This window comes from Somniosus microcephalus, unplaced genomic scaffold (assembly GCF_052327205.1).
Source record: "Somniosus microcephalus isolate GS21.2 unplaced genomic scaffold, FLI_Smic_1.0 unresolved_chr1, whole genome shotgun sequence".
In the NCBI taxonomy this organism is placed as follows: domain Eukaryota; kingdom Metazoa; phylum Chordata; class Chondrichthyes; order Squaliformes; family Somniosidae; genus Somniosus; species Somniosus microcephalus.
Window position 1 is genome coordinate 142,638,828 of NW_028225179.1, and position 26,554 is coordinate 142,665,381.

The 26,554-nt window shown below is 49.9% G+C and overlaps 1 protein-coding gene across 2 annotated transcripts in view; it reads right to left on the reverse strand.

Annotated features, from left to right (window-relative positions):
- Positions 1–26,554, reverse strand: part of vars1 (valyl-tRNA synthetase 1) — a 126,185-nt gene that overhangs the window by 88,099 nt on the left and 11,532 nt on the right. For both annotated transcript variants that reach the window (XM_085975023.1, XM_085975022.1), the window contains exons 3-8: positions 20,834–20,977; positions 16,620–16,764; positions 12,372–12,604; positions 5,684–5,768; positions 4,770–4,870; positions 2,743–2,867 (exon numbers count right to left, since the gene is read on the reverse strand). In XM_085975023.1, coding sequence (XP_085831149.1) covers positions 2,743–2,867; positions 4,770–4,870; positions 5,684–5,768; positions 12,372–12,604; positions 16,620–16,764; positions 20,834–20,977 — 833 coding nt within the window. The remainder of the gene's footprint in view (positions 1–2,742; positions 2,868–4,769; positions 4,871–5,683; positions 5,769–12,371; positions 12,605–16,619; positions 16,765–20,833; positions 20,978–26,554) is intronic.

A 26,554-nucleotide genomic window follows, 5' to 3' on the forward strand; every position in this document is an offset into this window, starting at 1 on the left:
ATGTGCTGTTAAAATTGGAGACAAACAAACAAAATACTTCCCACAGGGACGGGGGGTGACGCAGGGCTCGCCAATCTCACTGACACTCTTTAATATTTACATAAATGGATTGGCAAAACTACTTGAACAATCTACAGCACCCGGCCTCACCCTATATGAATCCAAGGTTAAATTCCTCCTCTATGCAGACGACCTGGTTCTGCTGTCACCAACTAAAGAGGGTCTACAGCAGAACCTGGACCTGCTGGAGTCGTACTGCCAGACTTGGGCCCTGACAATAAATCCCCAAAAAACCAAAGTCCTTGTGTTCCAGCAAAGATCCAAACATCAGGGACCCAAAATAAATTTCACAGTAGGAACAACCAAAATTGAACAAACCACTAACTACACATACTTGGGCTTAAAAATCAGTTCTACGGGAAACTTCAAACTGGCTGTGAATGAACTGAAAGAGAAAGCAAGAAGGGCTTTCTATGCCATCAAAAAATCAATCCAAATAGAAATCCCAATTAGCATTTGGCTCAAAATTTTCAAATCAGTAATTGAACCAATTGCACTCTATGGCAGTGAGGTATGGGGACCGCTAACTCAACAAGAATTCGCAAAATGGGACAAACACCCAATTGAGATCCTACATGCAGAATTCTGTAAAAGTATCCTCCGGACTCAAAGGAAAACAGTAAACAATGCATGCAGGGCGGAACTAGGCCAATATCCATTAATAATCACTATCCAAAAAAGAGCCACCAAATTTTGGAATCACCTACAAATGAGCAACCCCCAATGCTATCACTACGACGCCCTGAAATGCCAAGAGCTGACCATAAAGAAGAATACCCTCAGTCAACTAGTCCTGGGACTCAGTGAAGTAACTACTAACAATACTAACAATAACCAGCCCCAGGACAGTGACAGGGTAACACAAAGAATTCGACCCAACACAATCGTCGCTAAGCAAAAGGAAAAATATCTGTCATATTGGGCAGAAACAACAAAAACCCAAAGCAAACTCAATTGCTACTTGGCCCTAAACAGACAATACAACATAGCTGATTACCTGACCATGGTAAAGGATAACAAACTGAGAAGAACCTTGACAAGGTACAGACTTAGCGAACATAGCCTAGCGATCGAAAAAGGCAGACACAGGCAGACCAGGCTGCCAAGAGAAGACAGGATATGCTCTCACTGCAGTCAGGGAGTAGTGGAGACAGAGATGCACTTCCTCACAGCCTGTGGAAAATATCAGGACATCAGGGAGAATTTCTACCAAAAATTCTCACAAATATGCCCTGAATTCAGAAATCTGAATGACAACCAAAAACTCCCATTCCTACTGGGAGAGGAGAGAAGCTGTGTAACTCTGGCGGCACACTATGTTACAGCTTGCCATGAACAGAGGGACAACCAGTAAACTAAGAAAAGAATATATATAAACAATGCGAATGTATATTTATACACTCAGGGATATACCTGTTTATACACTGTATGAATAGAACTGCGTTTATGTGCTCAACCATAAATGTATTTTGATGCTTTGGCAACATAAGATGTAACTTATCATGCCAATAAAGCGATTTGAATTGTGAATTGTGAATTGGGAGCGAGAGAGGGAGAGGGGGAGCGAGAGGGGGAGCGAGAGGGGGAGAGGGGGAGCGAGAGGGGGAGCGAGAGGGGGAGAGGGGGAGGGAGAGGGGGAGAGGGGGAGGGAGAGGGGGAGCGAGAGAGGGAGAGGGGGAGCGAGAGAGGGGGAGCGAGAGGGGGAGAGGGGGAGCGAGAGGGGGAGAGGGGGAGCGAGAGGGGGAGAGGGGGAGCGAGAGGGGGAGAGGGGGAGCGAGAGGGGGAGAGGGGGAGCGAGAGGGGAGCGAGAGGGGAGAGGGGAGCGAGAGGGGGAGAGGGGAGCGAGAGGGGGAGCGAGAGGGGGAGAGGGGGAGGGAGAGGGGAGGGAGAGGGGGAGCGAGAGAGGGAGAGGGGGAGCGAGAGAGGGAGAGGGGGAGCGAGAGAGGGAGAGGGGGAGCGAGAGAGGGAGAGGGGGAGCGAGAGAGGGAGAGGGGGAGCGAGAGAGGGAGAGGGGGAGCGAGAGAGGGAGAGGGGGAGCGAGAGAGGGAGGGGGGAGCGAGAGAGGGAGAGGGGGAGCGAGAGAGGGAGAGGGGGAGCGAGAGAGGGAGAGGGGGAGAGGGGGAGCGAGAGAGGGAGAGGGGGAGCGAGAGAGGGAGAGGGGGAGCGAGAGAGGGAGAGGGGGAGCGAGAGAGGGAGAGGGGGAGCGAGAGAGGGAGGGGGGAGGAAAGAGAGAGAGGGGAAGGAAAGAAAGAGAGAGAGGGGGAGGAAAGAGAGAGAGGGGAAGAAAGAGAGAGCGGGCGCTCTGCTGGAAGTGGAGGGGATAATTACTTCAGGCATACTTTATAAACCATCGCATTCCACAAATCACTGCAACCAATCCTGGGCAGATCCCCTCGTGTGAACTCATATCTATGCGAGAACTAATATTATTAATGAAAAGTTATTTTAAGGACTAGTCAGCCCGGAGTTCTGGCGAAGGGTCCCATTGCCAACGCCAAGCTGCCTTTTCAGGCGCTGTTCCGCACGCCAAGCGTTTCCAGAACAATCGGTTGTTTCTGGGAATGCCGAGGCTGGACTCAGCCAGTCCCTGCCCTGCAGACAGTCCCCCGGCCCAGCCGCTAACAGCAGACAGGAGACGGCGGGTGAGAGCGCGGCGCGTCTGGCGCACAGCGGGGGCATTACCAGCGGGTGAGCGAGTCCTGAATTGCGTTGGTCAGGGCGTGGCCCAAGTGGAGAGATCCGGTCACGTTCGGTGGGGGGATGCAGATCATGAACATCCCCTTGGGGTTGGGTTCAGATATATCGCGCTGCGGGAACCAAGAGAGAAAACAGTTTGATTGTCACTTCAACTCCTACACATCAACAACAACAATTTGCATTTATGTGGCACCTTTAACGTAGCCAAACATCCCAAGCAACGTTCCCTTTAAGCTGGGCAGCTACGCGCGCTCTGCGACTCCCGCCCCAGCCGGTTCACTCGCTTTTAAGTAAGGGAAACCGTGCATGAACAGTATTTTGAGCGGGTCACTCAGCTCTTTAACGGGGCCGCACACCCCAAAAGAAATTAAAGGGAACATTGGTTCCAAGGCACATCACAAGAGCGTTATCACCACACACACACACACACACACACAAAATCTCTCCAAAAACAGTCCAAACACAGGGAGTTAAGATACTCTGGAATGCGCGGTCTGAAAGGGCGGTGGAAGCAGATTCAATAGGTAACTTTCAAAAGGGAATTGGATATATAGGTGAGAAGGAAAAACATCTGCAGGGCGATGGGGAAAAGAGTGGGATTAATTGGATCGCTCTTTCAAAGAGCTGGCCCAGGCACGATGGGCCAAATGGACACTTTCCGTGCTGTATGATTCTGTGAAAAATGCTGCCTTGATGTCCAGGGGCAGTCACTCTCACCTCACCTCAACTCTGGAATTCAGCTCCTTTGTCCCTGTTTGGACCAAGGCTGTAATGAGGTCGGGAGCAGAGTGGTCTTGGCGGAAACCAAACTGGGCATCAGTGAGCAGGTTATTGGTGAGTAAGTGCTGCTTGAGAGCACTGTCGATGACACCTTCCATCACTGTGCTGATGATTGAGAGTAGACTGATGGGGCGGTAATTGGCCGGATTGGATTTGTCCTGCTTTTGGTGGACAGGACTTACATGGGCAGTTTTCCACATTGAATTCTGGAATCCGCTGCCTGAAAGGGCGGTGGAGGCAAATTCAACAGTGGCTTTCAAAAAGGGGATTGGATCAATACATGAAGGGGAAACATTTGCAAGGCCATGGGGAAAGAGCGGTGGGGGGGGGGGGGGAGTGGGATTAATTGGACAGCTCTCTGAAAGAGCTAGCACAGGCACGATGGGCCGAATGGCCTCCTTCTGTGCTGCAGATTCTATGTAAAAAAAAAAAGTACAAATCCCCCCGAGCTAATTTTCTCCTGGGTTTACTTCGCACAGGTACCGGTCGCTCGCTGCTGTTATACGAAGGGACCAGTAGTCTGCGTTGCTGGGGAGCGTCAACGGACTGGCCAACTGTGGAGGCCGTCACAGGCGAGCCTGACCCTCTCTTCAACTGATGTCCCTGTATTTTCCACTAGGAGGCGCCAGATAGCAATCAAAGAAAGACTTGCATTTCTATAGCGCCTTTCACGACCACCGGACATCCCAAAGCGCTTAACGGCCAATGAAGTACTTTTTGAAGTGCAGTCGCTGTTGTAATGTAGGAAACGTGGCAGCCAATTTGTGCACAGCATGCTCCCACAAACAACTGACCAGATAATGTTTTTGTAAGGATGATTGAGGGATAAATATTGGCCCACGACACCTGGGTTAATTCCCTCCCACTGCTCTTCTTCGAAATAGTGCCTTATCCACCTGAGAGGGCAGACGGGGCCTCAGTTTAACGTCTCGTCCAAAAGACGGCACCTCTGACAGCGCAGCACTCCCTCAGCACTGCACTGAGAGTGTCAGCCTAGATTTTTGTGCTCAAGTCTCTGGAGTGGGACTTGAACCCACAACCTTCGGAGTCAGAGGCCAGAACACAGGCTCATTTCCCCACCGTTTCCCCGTTGCCTCATCCAGGGCCTCCGGACCAGGCCCACTGACCTGCTGGATGTTCCAGAGCAGGCCGCAGAGAAGGCTCACGGCCGCACTGTTCGGCTTCACCGCGCTTAGTGACGGCACCGCGCAGCATCGGCCCCTTGCACTTACCCCGTACTCGGGTTTGAAGAATCCTTGCTTTTCCCACCAGGAGTACCAGGCTGCTTCGACGTACTGCGGGCTGTAGGAGTCCGGCATCGGGCAGGTCACATCTACAGTACAGAGAAACAGCATGTCAGGAATTGTGGCCCACTTGCACCTGCAGAAATATTCTTGGGGCGGGGGAGGAAGAGGAGCCCTTGAGGGATGGAAGGGGAGAGCCGGGGTGGGGGGTGCGCAGGAAAGAGAGCGGGGGGAAGAGAGCGGAGGGGGGAGCGAGCAGGGGGAAGGGAGCTGGGGGGGGGGGGGGGGGCTGCAGGTGGAAGGGAGCAGAGGGGGGAAGGGAGCCAGGGGGGAAGGGAGCAGAGTGGGGAGCGGGGGGAAGAGAGCAGGGGATAATTATCAGCTCAGGACACCGGGAAGAACTCTCCTGCTCTTCCCAATCGTGGCTGTGGGATCTTTTACCTCTATCCGAGAGGGAAGACGGGGCCTCGGTTTAACGACTCACCCGTAAGACGTCACCTCCAAAAGTGCAGCGCTCCCTCAGTACAGCACTGGGAGAGTCGGCCCTGATTTTGTGCTCAAGTCTCTGGAGCTGGACCTGAACCCACGACCTTCTGACTCTGAGGTGAGGGTGCTGCCCACTGAGCTCATGTGTGGGGGATGTCGGAGGGTGAGAGCAGGGGGAGAGAACGGAGAGAGGGGAGCGAGGAAACAGTTAAAGGAGACGGCGCAGAATTTCAACAGAGTGCAGAACAGGGAGGAGGAAGAGCAGGTAGGACGGTGTGTTTAAGAGAAATTAGAGAGTGATATGTAGAAGCAATGATGAGCACAGAGCCTCTAGAGCCCCATCGCTCCAGTACCAGTAACAGTCTAATGCTCCCAGCTAGCCAGGTACCAGACGTGTCACGCTGCTTCCGCCTCACCTTTTTTCTCCCCCGCAGGAGTCGGAATGTCATACGTAATCACTCCCAGATCCTTCTTTTCCTTCTTCTCTGCTTTGGCTTTTTTCTGCACAAGTGGGGGGGAAAAAATTAAAAATCCATCAGCTTCTGATCAATAAATCTATTAAAATGGAGGAACGAAGGATTTAAGCCACACGAGCCCAGAAGTGACTGCTGCCGATATTGAGTAGATTGGGCCGATACTCTCTGGAGTTTAGAAGAATGAGAGGTGATCGCATTGAAACATACAAGATTCTGAATGGATTGACAGGGTAGATGCTGAGAGGCTGTTTTCCCCTGACTGGAGAGTCTAGAACCTGTAATGTATATATACCTTAAGGGAGAGAACTACTTTTTACAGCTCCTGTATACTGTAGTACCGGCAGTGACCACACCTGTATATAAACATTGAGTAGCGATCTGTACAGTTAGTTCTAGAGTAACCCTCATTCAGTAAACACCTGTTGAATCGTTCCCTTCAGTCTGTTGTCTGATTATTGAAGGACACAACATTAAGATACACGGACATAACATTGGCGACGACGCAGATTCGAACCTACCTGCAACTCTGCATCACCTCCCAGGGATTCGCTCCTGGAGAACAGTGGAAGAAGGTCGAGTCCAGAAGCACGGGCGTCGACCACGGGCAACCGCCCAGTCATCCAGCGGAGATTTGAGCATCGCAGGGGAGGCTGTCGAGAGCCAGGCTTGGCTTTCCAGTCACGGTGGTCCAGCGAAACGGGCTGGCAACAGGTACTGCGCAGACCCTTCCCGGACAGCGGCGGGCTAGAGCCCAACCGAGCGGCACAGAAAAAGGCCGAGCAGCGTCGACGGGGGAGAGAGAGAGGGCAGAGCGCACAGGGCGCAGCCGGTGTTCAGGACCGAGCGGCGTCAACGGGGGAGAAAGGCGCGCAGGAAAACGCGAGGCGCTGCCATTGCCACGAGGACCGCAGAGAGCGGCGTTGGCAGCAGCGCACGAAACCCACAGGGCATCGCCATTTGCCACGAGGACCGCCGAGAACGGCGTTGGCAGCAGCGCGGGAGACGCCATTTTAAGCCGCAGCAGGGAAGAAAGGAAAGCGCGGGAGACGCCATTTTAAGCCAGTCTAACCACACCCAAAAATGCCGAAGAGTAGCAGTATCACAGCGTTCGACAATGAAGTCGAAGATTGGACTACATATGTCGAACGCATAGAAGTATACTGCAAGGCGAATGAAGTGCCAGATGACAAGAAAGCGCTGGTATTGTTGAATTCAATGGGTGCAAAAACGTATGGCTTACTACGAAACCTAGTAAGCCCAGAGAAGCCAGTAGAAAAGGATTTTGAAAACATAGTGTCAATCCTACAGGACCAATTAAACCCCACACCGCTGCTGATAGCAGAAAGATTCAAGTTTCACAAAAGGAACCAGCATAAAGATGAAAGTAATGCTGAGTATTTAACGGAACTGCGCAAGCTATCAAAACACTGCCAGTTTGGAACGGGACTAGCAGATACTTTAAGGGACAAGTTTGTGTGTGGGCTTCAAAGTGAAGGAACCCAGAAACGGCTTCTATCAGAAAAGGATCTTACGCTGGACAAGGCTTTCAACATGGCAGTATCACACGAAGCAGCAGCACGGGGCGCTGCAGAGATACAACGGAGACCGCAAGAATATGGCACAAATGAAATGTCATACGGAACAGTGAAGTGCTATCGCTGCGGCAGAACACAGGACCATAATGATTGCTGGTTCAAGGACAAAGTGTGCAGACAGTGTGGAAAAGTAGGACACATAGCAAGAGTCTGCAGGTCGGGAAAGAAAACCAGCAGCAAGAAATCTCCACAGAAGTACAAGAAGGTACATAAGGTGACGGAGAGTAGTTCAGACGAACAGAAGAGTGATACAGACTCCAGAAGCAAGGAGCTGGGTTGTCTGAAACTACATAATGTGATCAAAACGGAGGATCACCAAACTATCTGGGTCACGCTCAAGATAGCAGGAGTCCAAGTGAAAATGGAATTGGACACAGGATCAGCCCTAACAGTCATAAACCGAAGGGACTACAAGCGGCTATTCTCACATATACCCTTGAGAGATACAAAGATTGTCTTGAAGACGTACACGGGGCAAAAAGTCTACCCCAAAGGAAAAATAAGGGTGACCGTTATATATAACGGCAAGGAAACACCAAAAATGGACCTATATGTATTGCCAGATGGAGGACCACCACTACCAGGACGTGAATGGATCCGGAAGATACAGCTAGATTGGCATTCCATACAGGCACTGACTGTGGCTGACAAAAAGGATGACGACGTCACACCTGGGCGACTGTCAAAGATCCTAACTGACGCGAAAGAAGTGTTCCAGCAAGGACTCGGAACACTAAAAGGCATGACAGCGATGATTAAAATTGAAGAAAACGCAAGCCCAAAATTTTTTAAGGCCAGACCGGTACCTTATGCGATCCGCCCAGCCGTCGAAGCAGAGCTGGAGAGTCTGGAACGTTCAGGTGTACTGTCCAAGGTAGACTGGAGCGAGTGGGCTACACCCATCGTCCCTGTGATGAAAAAGTCATTGAGCAGCACGCCTGGGGAACCAAGGAAGGTTCGCATCTGTGGGGACTTTAAGGTAACAGTGAATCCGGTCCTTCACACCGTACAATATCCACTTCCGCGGAGTGAAGATATTTTCGCCTCGCTATCTGGAGGGAAACGCTTCGCTAAGATTGATCTGGCCCAGGCGTATCTGCAAATGGAGGCAGAAGAAGCATCAAAAAAATACCTCACAATCAACACCCATAAAGGTCTCTACCAATACAACCGGCTGGTATTCAGGGTAGCATCAGCTCCGGCTATTTGGCAGAGGGCAATGGAACAAGTCCTGCAAGGGATCCCAGGGACACAGTGTTATTTGGATGACATCCTGGTCACGGGCGAAAATGAAAGTAATCACCTTGCCAACCTGGAGCAGGTGCTCACTAGATTGCAGGAATATGGGCTCCGAGCTAACCGCCCCAAATGCGAGTTTTTTAGAAAACAGATCTCGTATTGTGGCCACGTTATCGATAAAGAGGGGTTACATAAGTCCCCAGAGAAGATTGAGGCAGTAGTCAAGGCTCCAGCACCGGAAAATGTGTCACAACTGAGGTCGTTCCTCGGGCTGGTAAACTACTACCATAAGTTCTTGCCAAATTTGTCTACAATACTACACCCACTGAACACCCTACTGCAAACTGGGGTGCCATGGAAGTGGAGTGACGAATGTAGACGAGCTTTCCAGAAGAGCAAAACACTAATCACATCGAAAAAGGTATTGGCCCATTACAACCCGGCATTGCCAATTCGGTTGGCATGTGATGCGTCACCCTACGGCATTGGAGCGGTGCTGTTGCACAAATTCTCGGACGGCTCAGAGAGGCCAATAGCCTTTGCGTCACGATCACTAACCTCAGCCGAGCGTAACTACGCCCAGATTGACAGGGAGGCCCTCAGCCTAGTGTGGGGAGTGAAAAAGTTCAATCACTATCTGCATGGGCAGAAGTTCACCTTGCTGACTGACCACCAACCACTTGTCTCCATCTTTAATCCAAAGAAGGGCGTTCCGGTGATGACTGCGCAACGGCTACAAAGATGGTCCCTTTTTCTAGGGGCGCACCAATATGAAATCGAGTATAAGGGCGCGAAACAGCATGGAAACGCTGATGGGCTATCACGCCTGCCACTGCCTACTGCAGAGGAAGCACCAGCAGTGGATCCTGTCAAAATATTTCATTCGACTATAATTGAATGCTTGCCAGTAACTAACGCTGGTATAGAGAAGGAGACCCGAAATGACCCGACATTGTCTCGGGTATATGATTTGAAGGTGAAGGGATGGCCAGCACATGACGACTCACTGTTGGCAGCATTCTCATCCAGAAGAGAACAGCTGTCAGTATGCCAGGGGACCTTGATGTGTGGATCCCGAGTGGTAATTCCACCCAAGTTAAGGGAGAGTGCGCTCAATGAGCTTCACGAAGGTCATCTGGGAGGGGTGAAAATGAAAAGCTTTGCTAGGGCTTATGTGTGGTGGCCGGGGATCGATCAGCAAATCGAGGACCTGACAAAGAGCTGCTCAGGATGCCAGAAGGTCCAAAATGCACCACCACATGCCCCTCTACACCCATGGGAGTGGCCCTCATCTCCATGGCAACGGGTGCATATTGATTTTGCTGGTCCATTCACGGACTCAATGTTATTAATAGCCGTGGATGCGCACTCGAAATGGCCTGAGGTGATCAAAATGTCCTCCACCACCACGGAGAAAAATATTGCAGTCCTACAGACCATTTTTGCCAGGAACGGCTTGCCAGAGCAGATTTGCTCTGATAACGGACCACAGTTTGTGTCCGAAGAGTTTCGAAGATTTATGAAAAGGAATGGGGTAAGGCATTACACATCCGCCCCGTATCATCCAACCACAAATGGATTGGCTGAGAGGTTCGTACAAACCTTTAAAAAAGCAGTAAAGGCCATGTGCGATGACGACATTCCACTGCAGCATAAGGTGGACAATTTCCTGTTAGCCTACAGAAATGCGACACATGCAGTCACCAACCAGGCCCCGGCCATGATGTTCTTTAACCGAAGGTTGAGATCTCGTCTGGATTTGCTCAGACCAAATGTACGAAGAGATGTTGAGAGTAAGCAATTCCAGCACATCAATGAGAAGCCGACAAGGAGCTTCAATGTAGGGCAACCAGTCTTGGCCCGTGACTACCGAACAGAGAAATGACAACCAGGAACAGTATGCACACGGGCAGGGGCCACTAATGTACACAGTGGATGTTGGGGAGAACATTGTGAGACGCCATGCTGACCAGATCCTAGAGTCACAGGAACGAGTCAACCCCATGTCTCGGCCATACATACCTGGTGAAGAACCCGACGTACAGGTCGCATCTACCCCAGAAACAATAGCATTGGAAGCTGATGAATCAACTGACGACAGGGTGCTAGAATCGCCTCCGCACCAAGAGCGAGACACTCGGGAAAGGCGTTATCCAGAAAGAATCAGGAAGCCTCCCCAGAGACTGAATATATGAATGGACTATTTTCATATAACATTGTATATTAAAAGTGTTAATTGTTAAATGAGTATTATGGTACTGTTAATCTAAAAAGGGGAGGAATTGTAATGTATGTAATGTATATATACCTTAAGGGAGAGAACTACTTTTTACAGCTCCTGTATACTGTAGTGCTGGCAGTGACCACACCTGTATATAAACCCTGAGTAGTGATCTGTACAGCTAGTTCTAGAGTAACCCTCATTCAGTAAACACCTGTTGAATCGTTCCCTGCAGTCTGTTGTCTGATTATTGAAGGACACAACATTAAGATACACGGACATAACAGAACCAGGGATCACAGTCTCAGAATAAGGGGTCGGCCATTTAGGACTGGGATGAGGAGAAATTTCTTCACTCAGAGGGCGGTGAATCTTTGGAATTCTCTGCCCCAGAGGGCTGTGGAGGCTCAGTCGTTGAGTATATTCAGGACAGAGATCGATAGATTTTTGGACACTAAGGGAATCAAGGGATATGGGGATAGGGAGGGAAAGCTTTGAATATACGCAACCAACTGAGCATCCGCGGCCCTCTGGGGTAGAGAATTGTAATCAGATCATCTCAGATCAGTAGGGCCCCTGGCTTAACAGTTACACTTTCAGATCGATGGCCTTCCACAGATTATGCCAGACCTGCTGAACGTGTTCCAGCATTTTCTGTTTTTATTTCGGATTCCCAGCATCCGCAGTGTTTTGCTTTTGTTTTAGCTCCCCCCCCCCCTCCCCCCACTGTCTAGTTTTGCTTTCTGCAATGCCGTTAATGTTGCTTTAAAATACAACAGTAGCTTAAATTTTAAAAAGGGCAGAAAAAATGAATTTGAGAAGCTTTCACTTTATTGACAACCAGCGTAACTGCTCTTCACAGTGCTGTGCAAGCACTGGCATTCTTCGCCGAGTCATTTTAACACAGGTGGCTGACTGGGTCAACGGGAGGTCAGCAGGAGGTCAGTGGGTCATTGCCACCAGTTTGGGCTCTTCTGGAAGCCCAAACTGGCGGCAATGATCCGCTGACTTGCTGACCCCCACATTGACGTCTCGTTGGCCCACACTGACCTCCCGCTGGCCCCCACACTGACCCACCCCCATGCTGACCTCCTGTGGACCCCCCATCCCACACTGACCTCCCACTGACCCCCCACAGATAGACCTCCCGTGGACACCCCACACACACTGACCTCCCGCTGACCCCGCCACAGACTGACCTCCCGCTGACCCCGCCACAGACTGACCTCCCGCTGACCCCGCCACAGACTGACCCCACCACAGACTGACCCCCCGAGTGACCTCCCGCGAACCCACAGACTGACCTCCCATTGACCCCCCGTCGACCCACCAGACTGACCTCCCATTGACCCCACAGTGACCTCCCATTGACCCACCACAGACTGATCTCCCATTAACGCCCCGAGAATGACCATCCGCGGACCCCACACCCATCCCAAACTGACCTCCCGCAGACCCCCCCTGCAGAGTGACCTCCCGCGGACCCCCACCACCCATCCCACACTGACCTCCCGCGGACCCCCACACACTGACCTCCCACGGACCCCCCCTCCCCCACCCATCCCACACTGACCTCCGGCTGCCTCTGCTGCTGCTCCTTCAGCTTGTCTTGTTTCTGCAAGAACTTCTCCATTTTCTCTTTCTTCATCGCCTCCTTCTTCAGCTGCGCTGGCGTCTTCTTCACCGGCTCCTCCGCGGGCGTGGCTGGCTCCGGACTGACCACAGCCTGCTCCGGACTGACCACAGCCGGCTCCGGACTGACCACAGCCGGCTCCGGACTGACCACCCGCTGCTGCTGCTGCTGCCCTGCATAACGAAGGGAAGACACTTTCAATAGAGGGGCGAAAACCGTCAGCATAGGAACAGGAGGCCATTCAGCCCCTCCAGCCTGTTCTGCCATTCAATTAGACCATGGTTGATCAGTATCTTAACTCCATCTACCCGCCTTAGTTCCATAACCCTCAGTACCCTTACCTAACAAAAATCTATCAATCTTAATTTTGAAATTTTCAATTCACCCCCAGCCTCAACAGCTTTTTGGGGAAAAAATTCCAGATTTCCACTGCCCTTTGTGTGAAGAAGTGTTTCCTGACATCGCCCCTGAATGACCGAGCTCTAATTCTAAGTTTATGCCGCCCTTGTGCTGGGCTCTGCCACACTGCTCGCTTTAAGGTCCCACATCTCAGCCTTCAGAAAAGCTGCTCCATTCTGGAAATCTGCCGGCGAATGACAATCACCTCAAATATACACGCGTTATAAAAAGGATGGCCTTAGATCCCGATGCAGCATTGTGGCAAATTGAAAGGTCTTGGATTCAATTTTTATGGGGAAGTGGATGAGGGGGAAAAGGGGGATGGGGGGCATTGAAGGGAAAAAATGCAGGGATCAAGGGGAAATAAAGGAGAGATTTAATGGCGGTTATGAGGGGTTTGATAGAGTAAATAAGGAGAAACTGTTTCCACTGGCAGGAGGGTCGGTAACCATAGGTCACAGATTGAAGATAATTGGCAAAAGAAACATAGAAACATAGACGATAGGAGCAGGAGAAGGCCATTCGGCCCCTTGAGCCTGCTCCGCCATTCAATGCGATCATGGCTGATCATCCAAATTCAGTAGCCGGTCCCTGCTTTCTCCCCATACCCCTTGATCCCTTTAGCCTTAACAAATATATCCACCTCCTTCTTGAATATATTTAATGAATTGGCCGCCACTGCCTTCTGTGGTAGAGAATTCCACAGGTTCACCACTCTCTGGGTGAAGAAATTCCTCTTCATTTCTGTCCTAAATGACTTACCCCTTATCCTTAGACTGTGACCCCTGGTTCTGGACTCCCCGACCATCGGGAACATCCTTCCAGCAGCTAGTCTGTCTAGTCCTGTTAGAATTTTATAAGTTTCAATGAGATCCCCTCTCATTCTTCTAAACTCCAGCGAGTACAAGCACAATCGACCCAATCTCTCCTCATACGTCATTCCTGCCATCCCAGGTATCAGCCTGGTGAATCTTCGCTGCACTCCCTCCATGGCAAGAACATCCTTCCTCAGATAAGGCGACCAAAGCTGCACACAATACTCAAGGTGTGGTCTCACCAAGGCCCTGTACAACTGCAGCAAGACATCCTTGTTCCTGTACTCGAATCCTCTCGTTACGAAGGCCAACATACCATTTGCCTTCTTAACCGCCTGCTGCACCTGCATGCTTACCTTCAGCGACTGGTGCACAAGGACACCCAGGTCTCGTTGCACTTCCCCTTCTCCCAATCTATTGCCATTCAGATAATAATCTGCCTTCCTGTTTTTGACACCAAAGTGGATAACCTCACATTTATCCACGTTATATTGCATCTGCCATGCTTCTGCCCAATCACCCAACCTGTCCAAATCATACTGGAGTTTCTCGGCATCCTCCTCACAGCACACACGCCCACCCAGCTTTGTGTCGTCTGCAAATTTGGAGATATTACATCTAGTGCCCTTGTCTAGATCATTAATATATATTGTGAATAGCTGGGGTCCAAGGACCGATCCCTGCGGTACCCCACTAGTCACTGCCTGCCACTCAGAAAAAGACTCGTTTATTCCAACTCTTTGCTTTCTGCCTGCCAACCAGTTCTCTATCCAAGTCAGTACCTTGCCCCCAATCCCATGTGCCTTAACTTTACATGCTAATCTCTTATGCGGGATCTTATCGAAAGCCTTCTGAATGTCCAAATACACCACATCCACTGGTTCTCCCTTATCTATTTTACCAGTTACATCCTCAAAAAATTCCAGTAGATTAGTCAAGCACGATTTACCCTTTGTAAATCCATGTTGACTTTGTCCGATCCTGTCACTGTTTTCCAAGTGCTCTGCTTGGAAAGAACCGGAGGGGAGATGAGGAAACTTTTTTTTTAATGCAGTGGCTTTTTTTTTTTAATTTGTTCATGGGATGTGGGCGTCACTGGCAAGGCCAGCATTTATTGCCCATCCCTAATTGCCCTCGATTAGGTGGTGGTGAGCTGCCTTCTTGAACCACTGCAGTCCGTGTGGTGAAGGTACTCCCACAGTGCTGTTAGGGAGGGAGTTCCAGGACCTTGACCCAGCGACAATGAAGGAACAACGATATACTTCTAAGTCAGGATGGTGTGTGACTTGGAGGGGAACTTGGAGGTGGTGGTGTTCCCATGCGTCTGCTGCCCTTGTCCTTCTAGGTGGAAGAGGTCACGGGTTTGGGAGGTGCTGTCGAAGAAGCCTTGACGAGTTGCTGCTTATAGATGGTACACACTGCAGGCACGGTATGCCGGTGGTGGAGGGAGTGAATGTTGAAGGTGGTGGATGGGGTGCCAATCAAGCAGGCTGCTTTGTCCTGGATGGTGTCAAGCTTCTTGTGTGTTGTTGGAGCTACACTCATCCAGGCAAGTGGAGAGTATTCCATCACTCTCTTTACTTGTGCCTTGTAGATGGTAGAATGGCTTTGGGGGGGGTCAGGAGGTGACACACTCGCCGCAGAATACCTAGCCTCTGGCCTGCTCTTGTAGTCACAGTATTTATGTGGCTAGTCCAGTTAAGTTTCTGGTCAATGGTGACCCCTAGGATATTGATGGTGGGGGATTTGGCAATGGTAATGCCATTGAATGTCAAGGGGAGGTGGTTAGACTCTCGCTTGTTGGAGATAGTCATTGCCTGGCACTTCTGTGGCGCGAATGTTACCTACCACTTATCAGCCCAAGCCTGAACGTCGTCCAGGTCTTGTTGCACACGGGCATGGACTGCTTCATTATCTGAGGAGTTGTGAATGGCGTTGAACACTGTGCAGTCATCAGCGAACATCCCCATTTCTGACCTTATGTTGGAGGGAAGATAATTGATGAAGCAGCTGAAGATGGTTTGGCCTCGGACACTGCCCTGAGGAACTCCTGCAGCGATGTCCTGGGGCTGAGATGATTGACCTCAAACAACCATCTTCCTTTGTGCTAAGTACGACTCTAGCCAGAGGAGAGTTCTCTCTCCTCCCCCCTGCCCCCCCACGATTCCCATTGACACCAGATTTACTAGGGCTCCTTGATGCCACTCGGTCAAATGCTGCCTTGATGTCAAGAGCAGTCACTCTCACCTCACCTCTGGAATTCAGCTTCTTTTGTCCATTTTTGGACCAAGGCTGTAATGAGGTCGGGAGCCGAGTGGTCCTGGCGGAACCCAAACTGAGCATCAGGGAGCAGTTTATTGGTGAGTAAGTGCCGCTTGATAGCACTGTCGACGACACCTTCCGTCACTTTGCTGATGATTGAGAGTGGACTGATGGGGGCGGCAATTGGATTTGGCCTGCTTTTTGTGGACATGCCTGGGCAGTTTTCCACATTGAATTCTGGAGTGTGCTGCCTGACAGGGCGGTGGAAGCAGATTCAACAGTAACTTTCAAAAAGAGAATTGCATAAATACATGAAGGGAAAACATTTGCATGGCTGTGGGGAAAGAGTGGGGGGGCGAGAAGTGGGATTAATTGGATAGCTTGTCATTTTTTCTCGTCACTGCTGGAGAAAAAGAAATCGAAGCGGAACAAAAAACAAAAAGCATTTTGCTTTCCACTTTGAGTTTATGTGCCCTGAAATTACAGCCGGCTCGATGTTACGAGATCTGAATTCCAATGCCCATTACTTTGAAGTGCATGGGTTCTAGAAGCACAGAGAACAGAAGGCGGCCACTCGTGCCCGTGCTGGCCCTTTGGAAGAGCGATCCAATCAGTCCCACTTCCCCCCCTGCTCTTTCCCCATGATGCCATCCATTTTAAATCCAGTTTGCAACTTCACCATCATATTCCTCGGTGTCACTTCTCTACACACCTGTACATTCCTCACGGGTCACAGGCACAATCTTTGCGCACAGCTTGACCTCTCCCAGCGCTCGCTTGAACTCAGGCTGGTTCACACAGGTCAGGAACCAGCGGTTCACATTCACGTAGGGCTTCCTGAAGTCGGGCTCAAGGACCTGCAGAGAGACAAGCAGCGGTATCAGGACAAAGAGCACTTTAGTTGTCAAGGGCGAGGCCCTCGCAGTTTATCCCGAGGATACAGATCGAGAGGTCAGCCGTACCGTGAACAAAAAAGAAAAGACTTGCATTTATATAGTGTTTTCATGACCTCAGGACGTCCCAAAGAGCTTTGCAGCCAATGAAGTACTTTTTGAAGTGTAGTCGCTGTTGTAATGTAGGAAACGCGGCACCCAATTTGCACACAGCAAACTCCCACAAACAGCAATGTGATAATGACCAAATCATATGTGTTTTTTTTAATAAGTGATGTTGATTGAGAGATAAATATTGGCCAGGACACCAGGGATAACTCCCCTGCTCATTTTTGAATTAATGCCGTGGGATCTTTTACGTCCACCAGAGAGTGAAAACGGGGGGGGGGGGGGCTCGGTTTAACGTCTCGTCCGAAAGGCGGCACCTCCTTCAGTACTGGTACCAGGAGTTTTGGCCCTGGATTATGGGGCCAAGTTTCTGGAGTGGGGACTTGAACCCACAACCTGCTGACTCAGAGGAGAGAGCTCCCAAGAGCCCAGTCTTCATACGTGAGCGCGACGTGCGATAACTAGCCAGCTATCTGACTGGGACATCACGGACGAGCCAGATATTGCTTTCAGCTGAGGAAAGAAACTAAAACATTTTTTTTTTCTTTTAAAAAAGTGCATACTATGCAAACGTCAGGCAACTTAGAACCAGCTGTAATTCCTATATAATTCCCTACATTACAACAGTGACCACACTTCAAACGTGCTTCATTGGCTGTAAAGCACTTTGGGACGTCCTGAGGTTGTGGAAGGTGCTGTGTATAAATGCAAGTCTTTCTGCCTTTCTAGTCAAGTCAGAGGATGTATTAAAGTGGGCATCTGAAGTGCGATGACTAAAATGTGCTAAGAAATAAGAATCACACTTGCAGGAAGTTCGCACTATGGGCAAGGTGAAGTGGGGAAAGAGTTAAAATGACATCTCTGGCAGTTTCACTGAATGGTGTAAGAATGACAGGGGCAAACATGAAAGGACAAATCCATAAAGAAGCAGTCATTTTAGCTGACCTCTGAAGACTAAAAAATGAAGCAATTAAATGGAGACAGGATATCCAGCATTTCAACTGCCTTTAACAGCTTTATTGGCCCAGAAATTCGGGTCTCCACGGGTGAGGAAGCACGGGGTACTCACCCGTTGGCCCAATGGAAGTGCCGGTTTCCTGCATGCGCGGGAAACCGGCACTTCCGTTCCCCTGAAAGAAGGGGTTCAGAGGTGGAACGCGTGCGCCAGAGAGGCTGCGCGTGCGCATCGAACTTAGGTTTTTTTTTGCAGGTTTTCCCAGGTGGGTAAGTCTCCAGAAGCAAGGCCTGCTTTTTACAAGGTAAGTGGTGAATTAATTAAAATTAAAACATTTTTTCCACCTGTTTATTATTTTTATAAATATTTTAAAGGTAAGCTTATTTTTAGTCCCGTTAGAACATTAATTTAAATTTTTGAAAAAAATAATTTTTTGTTTAAAAGTTATTTCATGCAATTTATAGTTTATTATTTTAAAAATGTGGGTTTTTTAAAATTTATATGAAGATTTAGTGATGTTTTGGGGCTTATAGTATTTATAAGTTTGACAGGTCTTCCTGTCAAACTTATGAATGGAGCATTCCCTGCTACCATTGGCTCTCTATGGCCCACGTGATCCCAGGGGACGCCTCGAACTAACTGCACCCCTGGGATACGCAAGCACAGCGCGCCGGCAGTTGGAGGAGGCCCAGGATCGCAATTCCATGGGGGCCCACAGCTCAACGGCCAGCGCGCAAGGTAAGTGCAGGTCGGGGGCTTGCACCCGCGGGAAGCCCCCGACCCGAATTTGTGGGCCATTACCTGGGTCGCATTCCAAGGTATCTTTTAATCAGCGTTCAGCAGTTTGAGTGAGTGATTGAGGAGGCAGCTTATACATGTTTATATTAAGATTCGTAACCAATCCGTGAAGGTGCATGCGGGCCAAAATCCAATCAGGCGGCAGGAATGAATTGTGCATGAGCTGGCCATGTGTATTGTAATGTATAAAAATGTAGTGTTTGCTGTAACAATTCGGAAAAGTCTGGCTAAAGACAGAGCAGACTGTCTCCCCATCGGTGTAATAAAGACAACTTGACTATCGATCTAAAAACCTTGTGTCAAGTGTTGGTTTAAAATACTCCACGACACAAGGCTTGTAATGTATTCTGGTACATAGGTTTGAGACACACAGGCATTTTAAGAGGTTGAGGCTCAACGCTTCGCCAGTCAGATACTGTCGGGCTAGTTACAACCCATCAACGAACTGTGAAGATGCCAAGTTCCTACCTCGGGATGATCCAGAATATAAACCGGCAGGGACATTAACGTGAAGTGGGACATCATGCCGATTCCAACGGCTCAAGAAACAAGTGTGCGTTCTTATTTATTTAACCGGTTTCTGTTTCCCAGCAGGTGAATTCCTTCTCCACCGCAAAACAGCACTCACGGCGAGGTAAACAAGCTGCTCGTCGGGTGTTGCACCAGGGATTATAAACATGAAATAACAACAGAACATGCTGGAAAAACTCAGCAGGCCAGGCAACATCCGTGGAGAGAAAATAGAGTCAACGTTTCGGGTCAAAACCCTTTGTCAAGACTAGAGAAGCACAGGAAATGAAATAGATTAAAAGGCCAGAATGGGGGCTGGGAGAGAACAAAAGAGAAGTGAAGAGACATTAAGAGGTATTCAAAACGAGACCAGATGGTGATAGGACTGGTGGAGACAAAAGACGGCTCTAGATTAGGTGTGAAATGCGCTGGCTGAATGGGAGACAGCTGCCATGTGGGAGAGAAAAAAAAGGGGGGGGGGGGGGGGGGGAAGGCCAAAACAAAGGTGTGGATAAAAAATAAGTAAAAATCTAATGGGAGCCAAGGTTATGATCTGAAATTGTTGAACTCGATATTGAGTCCGGAAGGCTGTAAAGTGCCTAATCGGAAGATGATAGAGGAGTGGACGCATCACCCCCACCACCAAACGCATCTTCCCCTCACCTTCCCTTTCAGCATTCCGTAGGGACCGCTCCCTCCGAGACACCCTAGTCCACTCCTCTATCACCCCCAGCACCCCTTCCCCTTCGCCCGGCACCTTCCCGTGCAAGCGCAGGAGATGAAACACCTGCCCTTATACCTCCCCCCCTTCCCACTGTCCAGGGCCCCAAACACCCCTTCCAGGTGAAACAGCGATTTACTTGTACTTCTTGCAATCTAGTATACTGTATTCACTGCTTACAATGTGGTCTCCTCTACATTGGGGAGACCAAACGCAGATTGGGTGACCGCTTTGCGGAACACCTCCGTTCAGTCCGCAAGGATGACCCCGAGCTTCCGATCGCCTGTCATTTTAATTCATCGCTCCATTCCCACTCAGGCCTCACTGTACTCGGGCTCTTGCATTGTTCCACGGAAGCTCAGCGTAAGCTCGAGGAACAGCACCTCATCTTTCAATTAGGCACTTTACAGCCTTCTGGACTCAATATCGAGTTCAACAATTTCAGATCATAACCTCGGCCCCCATTACATTTTTACTTATATTTTTTATCCACACTTTTGTTTTGGCCCTTTTCCCCCCCCCCTTTTTTTCGCTCCCACATGGCAGCTGTCTCCCATTCTGCCAGCACGTTTCACACCTAATCTAGAGCCGTCTTTTGTCTCCACTAGTCCTATCACCATCTCGTCTCGTTTTGAATACCTCTTAATGTCTCTTCTCTTTTGTTCTCTCCCAGCCCCCATTCTGGCCTTTTAATCTATTTCATTTCCTGTGCTTCTCTAGTCTTGACAAAGGGTTTTGACCCGAAACGTTGACTCTATTTTCTCTCCACGGATGTTGCCTGGCCTGCTGAGTTTTTCCAGCATTTTCTGTTGTTATTTCGGATTTCCAGCATCCGCAGTATTTTGCTATTATAAACACAAAAGTCAGCGGAGGTTTGGTCGAGTTGGCTGCTCTGCCGCGCGGTTCAGAAGCGTTTGCGGGGGAAAAGGCTCACTACGTACGTGCTTGTAGGGCAGCAGCAGGGAGCAGCTGACGGCGATGTCCGCCAAGGTGACTCCCTCTCCCACCAGGTAGGTTCGCAGCTTCAGATGGTCATCGAGGAACCGCAGAATCTTCTTCAGCTCCAGCCGGGCTCTATCGACGGCCTGTGGCAAAACAGAGAGAGAGAGTGAGAAACATTAATCGAGTGCCTGGGTAGCATTAGCACGCTACTCAGAGCCCCAGGTGGGCAGAGGAAATGCTTCAAGGGCACCCTCAAAGCCTCCTTGAAAAGGTGCAACAGCCCCATCGACACCTGGGAATCCCTGGCCCAAGACCGCACAAACCACCCGGGAAGGCGCCGAACACCTCGATTCTCTTCGCCGGGAGCAAGCGGAAGCCAAGCACAGGCAGCACAAGGAGCGCACGTCAACCCAAGCGCCCCACCCACCCGCCCCTTCAACCACCGTCTGCCCCACCTGTGACAGAGGCTGTAGGTCCCGCATTGGACTCATCAGTCACCTGAGAACTCATTTTTAATGTGGAAGCAAGTCATCCTCAGTTCCGAGCGACTGCCTAAGAGGAGCATTAGCGGTTCAGAGCGCTTGATGTCCCACTTCAGATCCATGGGGGGGGGGGGGGGGGGGGCGGAGCTCCGGGAATGTTCGTCACTCAGGCTTGTTTACATCGGTTGGGGTGATTCCGATCAGCTCAATAAGAGTGTCAGCTGTGGCTCAGTGGGTAGCACTCGGAGTCCGAAGGTCGTGGGTTCAAGTCCCACTCCAGAGACCTGAGCACAAAACAAGGTGACACTCCAGAGCAGTGCTGCACTGTCGAAGGGGCCGTCTTTCGGATGAGACGTTCAACCGAGTACCCCCCCTTCTGCTCTTTCAGGTGAAGGTGAATGATCCCAGGGCCACTATTTCGAAGACGAGCAGGGGGGAGTTCTCCCCGGTGTCCTGGTGCCAATATTTATCCTGCAATCAACATCACTAAAAACAGATGAGCTGGTCATTATCACATTGCTGTTTTCCGTGAGCTTGCTGTGCGCAAATTGGTTGCCGCGTTTCCTCCACTGCAACGGTGGAGCGATGAAAATCGGGGATGCGCGAGAAGCCAGAATTGGAGGAGCGCGGTGTATCACAGTGGTGGTCATCCTGGCTTTGGAGAGGGTGCGGAGAAGGACAAATAGGGATTAAGCACTTGAGCTGCATGGAAAGATCAAGAAAGCTGGGAATGTGTACGCTGGAGAAAACAGCGGTTTGGGTAATTTTTATTTTGTAGTTGCAAAGATAACCCTGAAATACCGTGCGACACAATCATAAACTCTGTAACCAGAGCACGGCAACTCAACCCCAGAGGGAAGGCAGGTAAACAGATAGTTACTTCGCCACAGTGGCAAACGAGTGAGGCACACAACTCAGGTAGGCAGTGGAGGTGGGTGGTATTGGCAAATTCAAGGGGTAGCGCTTTAGGGTGAAGGAAGCAATTGGCAGGTTCTCAAAGACATATATGGCGGAATTTCCAAAGCCCCAGGCCACCGGCGGTTTATTGGGGAAAATCCCGGGTAAACTGCCCGCCATTTTCCATCCATAGAAAGAAAGACTTGTAGTCAATGTAACATGGCTGCCGCTAGGCTGGCAGTCCCATAAGGAGCTCTTCGCTTCTATCCATGGGAATCTCCAGCCATCCTTCGCCCTTTCTCTCCCAAATCTCCTCGCTTCCACTGCTCAAGTTCCCCTGGCTCCATCAGTTGGTGCATTTTAGCTCCAACTACAAGTTACCTGCTTTAAACCTCCAAGGCCCATCCCCCACCCCTGCTCTCTGCTCCTCAAATTTTGGTTTCAAAATTCCTGGACTTCTCTGGCTACTTCTCGACTACGTTTCTGCACTGGATTACACCACTACATTTCTGCACTGGACTACACTGGATTACAACATAAGACTCATTTGCTGTGTCAAAAATTTGCTGCTTAAAATATTATCTTCCCCACCGTGGCTGTTTCTCAGCTGAGCTGGGTGACTCGTTCGACTGGTTTTTCTGCCTTGTTGGTCACTGACTTGTGCTTTTGCGTTTTCTCCGCTGCTTCTGATCTACGGTGACCTCCAACTTAGGAGTCAACTTCGCCATCGCCTTCCTGCACCGCAGCCGATTCTCATTACCAGGGCAATAACCTCTATCCTTCAATTCTCCACCCTTCAAACAGCATCGCGACTTCACTCATCTGCTGCTCCTTTCTCCGAACTTGGACAACAGTTTGTCAATGCTCCACGCCGACTCCATCCTACCTACATCAACTTTTTCCCTTCGCGGGACCTCCGACTTCACATAGGATTACATAGGATATAGGGCACAGAAACAGGCCATTCGGCCCAACCAGTCCATGCCGGCGTTTTATGCTCCACTCGAGCCTCCTCCCGTCCTTCCTCATCTAACTCTATCAGCATAACCCTCTATTCCTTATTCCCTCATGATTGTCCAGCTTCCCCTTGATTGCATCTGTACTGTTCGCCTCAACCACTCCCTGTGGTAGTGAGTGCCACATTCTCACCAGTCTTTAGGTAAAGAAGTTTCTTCTGAATTCCCTATTGGATTTCTTGGTGACTATCTTATATTGATGGCCTCTAGTTTTGCTCTTCCCCACAAGTGGAAACATTCTCTCTGTATCCGCTCTATCAAAACCTTTCATAATTTTAAAGACCTCTATTAGGTCACCCCTCAGCCTTCTCTTTTCAAAAGAAAAAAGAGACCCAGCCTGTTCATCCTTTCCTGATATGTATACCTTCCCATTTCTGGCATCATCCTTGTAAATCTTCTCTGCACCCTCTCCAGTGTCTCTATATCCTTTTTATAATATGGCGACCAGAACTGTACACAGTACTCCAAGTGTGGTCTAACCAAGGTTCGATACAGGTTTAGCATAACTTCCCTACTTTTCAATTCTATCCCTCTCAAAATATCAGGTCCTACTCTTGTCTGCCAAAACTGCTCACTATACCAGGATCATTCTGGAATGCAAAGATAACCCCCGGCTACTATTTTATACTGCTAACCGTCTTCTTAATCCCTGCTCCCCATGTCTCCTCCACGCTCACCTCCAACAAGTGTGAGGAGCTCATGGACTTCTTTGTCTCTAAGATTGAGACCATCCGTTCAGCTGCCTCTGTCACTTCCCTTCCTTCCCCGAGCCCACTGGGCCAAACTTCCTCTAAGGCTCACCCTGCCCGAGCCATGAACTCGCATCTTTCTCCAGTTTCTCTGCGGCCTCCCCTCTTGACCTCTCCACGCTCATCTTGTCCATGAGACCCACTTCCTGCTCCCTCGATCCTATTCCCAATAAACCGCTGACCACCCAACTTCCTTTTCTGGCTCCCATGTTAGCTGATATTGTTAAAGGTTCTCTCCCCTCAGGTTCTGTACCCCTCTCCTTCAAATCTGCCGTCATCACCCCTCTCCTCAAAAAAACAACCCTTGACCTCACTGTCCTTGCAAACTACCGCCCCATCTCCAACCTCCCTTTCCTCTCCAAAGTCCTTGAACATGTTGTCGCCTCCCAAATCCCAAATCCGTGCCCATCTTTCTTAGAACTCCATGTTAGAATCCCTCCAATCAGGATTCCGCCCCTGTCACAGTACCGAAACGGCTCTCCTCAAAGTCACAAATGACATCTTTTGTGAATGTGACAAAGGTAAACTATCCCTCCTCGTCCTTCTCGACCTGTCTGCAGCCTTTGACACAGTTGACCACTCCATCCTCCTCCAATGCCTCTCCACCATCGTCCAGCTGGGTGGGACTGCACTCGCCTGGCTCCATTCTTATCCATCTAATCGTAGCCAGAGAATCACCTGCAACGGCTTCTCTTCCTGCTCCCACATCGTTACATAGAAGATAGGAGCAGGAGTAGGCCATTCGGCCCCTCGAGCCTGCTCCGCCATTCAATGAGATCATGGCTAATCATCCAAACTCAGTACCCGGTCCCTGCCTTCTCTCCATATCCCTTGATCCCTTTAGCCTTAAGAAATATATCTAACTCCTTCTTGAATATATTTAATGAATTGGCCTCAACTGCCTTCTGTGGTAGAGAATTCCACAGGTTCACCACTCTCTTGGTGAAGAAATTCCTCATCTCTGTCCTAAATGGCCTACCCCTTATCCTTAGGCTGTGACCCCTGGTTCTGGACTCCCCCGCCATCGGGAACATCCTTCCTGCATCTAGTCCTGTTAGAATTTTGTAAGTTTCAATGAGATCCCCTCTCATTCTTCTAAACTCCAGCGAGTATAAGCCCAATCTCTCCTCATACGTCATTCCTGCCATCCCAGGTATCAGTCTGGTGAATCTTCTCTGCACTTCGTTACCTCTGGTGTCCCCCAAGGATCTATCCTTGGCCCCCTCCCATTTCTCATCGACATGCTGTCCCTCGGCGACATCATCTGAAAACACGGCATCAGTTTCCACATGTATGCTGACTGCACCCAGCTCTACCTCACCACCACTTCTCTCGACCCCTCCACGGTCTCTAAATTGTCAGGCTGCTTGTCCGACATCCAGTACTGGATGAGCTGAAATTTCCTCCAGTTAAATATTGGGAAGACCGAAGCCATTGTCTTCAGTCCCCACCACAAACTCTGTTCCCCAGTCACCGACTCCCTCCCTCTCCCTAACATCTGTCTGAGGCTGAACCAGACTGTTCGCAATCTTGGCGTCATAACTGACCCTAAAATGAGCTTCCGACCACATCTCCACGGCATAACTAAGACCGCCTATTTCCACCTCCGTAACATCGCCCGTCTCCGCCCTTGCCTCAGCTCATCCGCTGCTGGAACCCTCATCCATGCCTTTGTTACCTCTAGACTTGACTATTCCAAACCACTCCTGGCTGGCCTCCCACATTACACCCGACGTAAACTTGAGGTCATCCAAAACCCATATCCGTTCAAGTCTGCGTCCCTTGGACTTGAGGACTTTGGACCCATGTCCTAACTCGCACCAAGTCCCGTTTGCCCATCTCCCCTGTGCTCGCTGACCTACACTGGCTCCCAGTTAAGCAGCACCTCGATTTCAAAATTCTCATCCTTGTTTGCAAATCCCTCCAAGGCCTCGCCCCTTCCTATCTCTGCAATCTCCTTCAGCCCCACAGCATCCCCCACCCTGAGATATCTGCGCTCCTCTAATTCTGCCCTCTTGAGCATCCCTGATTATAATCGCTCAACCATCAGTGGCCGTGCCTTCAGCTGCCTAGGGCCTAAGCTCTGGAATTCCTTCCCTAAACTTCTCCGCCTCGCTACCTCTCTCTCCTCCTTTAAGACGCTCCTTAAAACCTACCTCTTTAACCAAGCTTTTGGTCACCTGACCTAATTTCTTATGTGGGTTGGTGTCAATTTCTTGTCTTGTAACACTCCTGTGAACTGCCTTGGGACGTTTTACTATGTTAAAGGCGCTATATAAATGCAAGTTGTTGTTGTTGGTGTTGTATTTATATAGTGTCTTTCATGACCTCAGGACGTCCCAAAGTACTTTACAGCCAATGAAGTACTTTTTGAAATGTAGTCACTGTTGTAATTTAGGAAACGCAGCAGCCAATTTACGCACAGCAAGCTCCCACAAACAGTAATGTGATAATGGCCAGATCATTTTTTTCTTAATGATGTTCATTGAGGGATAAATATTGGCCAGGACACAGGAAATAACTCCCCCCTGCTCTTCTTTGAAATAGTGGCTGTGGGGTCTTTGATATCCACCCGA